The sequence below is a fragment of the Mandrillus leucophaeus genome, unplaced genomic scaffold (genome assembly GCF_000951045.1).
Source record: "Mandrillus leucophaeus isolate KB7577 unplaced genomic scaffold, Mleu.le_1.0 Scaffold418, whole genome shotgun sequence".
Taxonomy (NCBI): domain Eukaryota; kingdom Metazoa; phylum Chordata; class Mammalia; order Primates; family Cercopithecidae; genus Mandrillus; species Mandrillus leucophaeus.
Window position 1 is genome coordinate 197,557 of NW_012104454.1, and position 2,895 is coordinate 200,451.

A 2,895-nucleotide genomic window follows, 5' to 3' on the forward strand; every position below is an offset into this window, starting at 1 on the left:
AGCCACCACACCTGGTTTAAGACAGGGTCTCACTCAGTCACCCAATCTGGAGTGCAGTGGTGCAAACACAGCTACCTGCAGCCTTAACCTCCTGGGCTCCAGCCATCCTCCTGCCTCAGCTTCCTGAGCAGCTGGGATTATAGGTGTGCACCACCACATCTGGCTTTTTTTTTTGAGATGGAGTCTCGCTCTGTTGCCCAGGCTTGAGTGCAGTGGCACCATCTTGGCTCACTGCAAGCTCCATCTCCCGGGTTCATGCCATTCTCCTGCCTCAGCCTCCTGAGTAGCTGGGACTACAGGTGCCCGCCACCACGCCCAGCTAATATTTTGTATTTTTAGTAGAGACAGGGTTTCACCTTGTTAGCCAGGATGGTTTCGATCTCCTGATCTCATGATCTGCCCGCCTCGGCCTCCCAAAGTGCTGGGATTACAGGTGTGAGCCACCACGCCCGGCCTAATTTCTTTAATTTTTTTGTAGAGATAGGGTTTCGCTATGTTGCCCAGGCTGGCCTCAAACTCCTGGGCTTAAGTGGTCCTATGCCTTGGCCTCCAGAAGTGTTGGGATTATAGGCATGAGCCACCGTGCCCCAATTCTACAATTTATTTAACTAATTATAATTACTCCTAGCATTTACCTAAATCCCTCATGTTACTATTAATTACACCCGGTTTTCTCTTGCTCCTTCTGAATCACTCCTGACTGTACCAACAAGTTGACAAGAATTCACACGTCCCCTGCCCTATGCATCCATACCTGATGTAAATATACATAGGCTCAAAAGCTTCTCGGCCAGATGCTGGCTCAATGCAGCCTGAACCTTTGCCCCGCAGGAAGACTTTGGCACCTGTTTCAATCTGAATGTGCTGCAAATAGGAGCAGCCTGGACCTTCCACTTTTTCCTTGACATTAAAAGTGGGCACAGCATGTTCTAGACCCACAAATAATTTATCTTGAACATAATGCATCTGTAGGAAGAAAAGAATACTTCATATTAAACAGCGAATATATAATTAAATCCTCAATCTTTGAAATAAGTCAATAAGAAATTATAGCAAAGACAGTCTCCTGTAAAACTGGGATAGAGTGTTGGGTAGTACAGTCAGCCCTGTGATACTCTTCAGTGAAGGCTGCTCTCTCCAACCCTTTTTTCTAGGAGGAATGTATCAGCAAAGTCTTGCTTCATCAGACTCAGCCTTCTTAGTCCTCCAGTTATCATCAAGTTTACAAATACAAACTAAAAGCACTAACTTCAAAATGTACAATACCTTCTGCTCTATCAATCTCCTTTGTAGAACATATCAATATGAAGAGATATGTGCTCAGGTGTTCATTATATTGTGGAGAGCTAGATAACACACTAACAGAATACCTATAGCAGATAACTTTCGGGATTGGAATTTGACGATTTTTTCTTCTTCTTTATATGTATTACTTGGCACATCTTTGTTTTTTGTTTTTTTTTTTTTGAGATGGAGTCTTGCTCTGTGGCCCAGGCTGGAGTGCAGTGGCATGGTCTCGGCTCACTGCAACCTCCACCTCCCAGGTTCAACCAATTCTCCTGCCTGAGCCTCCCGAATAGCTGGGGTTACAGGCGCCTGCCACCATGCCCAGGTAATGTTTGTATTTTTAGTAGAGATGGGGTTTCACCATGCTGGTCAGGCTGGTCTCAAGTTCCTGACCTCAAATGATCCACCCACCTCGGCCTCCCAAAGTGCTGGGATTACAGGAATGAGCCACTGCACCTGGACGGCACATATCATTTTTATAGAAATGATAAAGCTATTCATGATCCCTCCCCAAAACATACCCCTGACTGGAAGGGAGGCTTCTGGCTAACAGCTGGAGACAACTGAGCGATAGGTGCTGGCTGGTGATAGACAGTTACTGTTGCACCATTAAAAGTCGGACTTGTTCCTGTGGCAGCTTTTACCACTCCATTGGTGATAATTTCTTTGATCCGGTTTACAGCTCCTTGGAAAAACACAAACAGTAAAACTGAATGGAATGAACTGACTAGTGCCCAGGCAGGCCCGTGTTCAATCACTCACACGTAAATCCGCTTTATACGTTACCCAAGTATGCGGCTGTCAACCCCTCTAAACTCCCATACAAATTCGTGTACAGTTCATGAACAAGGGCTAGAACAGCCATCAGGGACAGTTTGCCAACTTGCTATACAGACCCCTGTACTTTGTTCTTCACAAAAAGTGCTACGTGAGCCAAAAACATTACTTACTGTCCACTAATTCCCGTGTCTGGCCCTGAACATGAAGATATAATGGACGATCCCTATAAAGAGAAACAAAAAAGGATGATCTCAACGTGGTCAAAACCAAAAAAGGAGTCAAATGGGTCACCAGATCTAATTTGTAATGTTTCAAGTTTCCAAATAACCAAAAGGGACTATATACATTAGAAGGGTTAATGTCTGAGAACATGCCTTAACAGCTGGCGAACAAATAAACTTCTTGATCTTAAAAGTCAACTGGCCAACAGATTTCAGATGAAATCTGTTCTTATAGATTCACTACCATTATTTTCCAGTCTATGGAGATAACCCAATATTTAAGAACAGAATTCCTTTTTGCTGGCTGTCTAATAGGTTATAAACAAATGTGGTCTTGTCTATCCAAATCAATGGGGCAAGCCGGGTGCTGTGGCTCATGCCTGTAATCCCAGCACTTTGGGAGGCTGAGGTAGGCAGATCACACGAGGCCAAGAGTTTGAGACCAGCCTGGCCAACATAGCAAAACCCCATCTCTACTGAAATTACAAAAATTAGCCAGCATGGTGGCATGCCTGTAGTCCAAGATACTGAGGAGGCTGAGGCACAAGAATCGCTTGAACCCAGGAGGTGGAAGTTGCAGTGACCCAAGATCATGCCACTGCACTCC

At 44.9% G+C, this 2,895-nt stretch overlaps 1 protein-coding gene across 1 annotated transcript in view; it reads right to left on the reverse strand.

Annotated features, from left to right (window-relative positions):
* Positions 1-2,895, reverse strand: part of KIAA0907 (KIAA0907 ortholog) — a 33,003-nt gene that overhangs the window by 21,932 nt on the left and 8,176 nt on the right. Inside the window, exons 5-7 of the mRNA XM_011992715.1 lie at positions 2,238-2,290; positions 1,809-1,972; positions 755-966 (exon numbers count right to left, since the gene is read on the reverse strand). Of these exons, the coding sequence (XP_011848105.1) occupies positions 755-966; positions 1,809-1,972; positions 2,238-2,290 (429 nt within the window). The remainder of the gene's footprint in view (positions 1-754; positions 967-1,808; positions 1,973-2,237; positions 2,291-2,895) is intronic.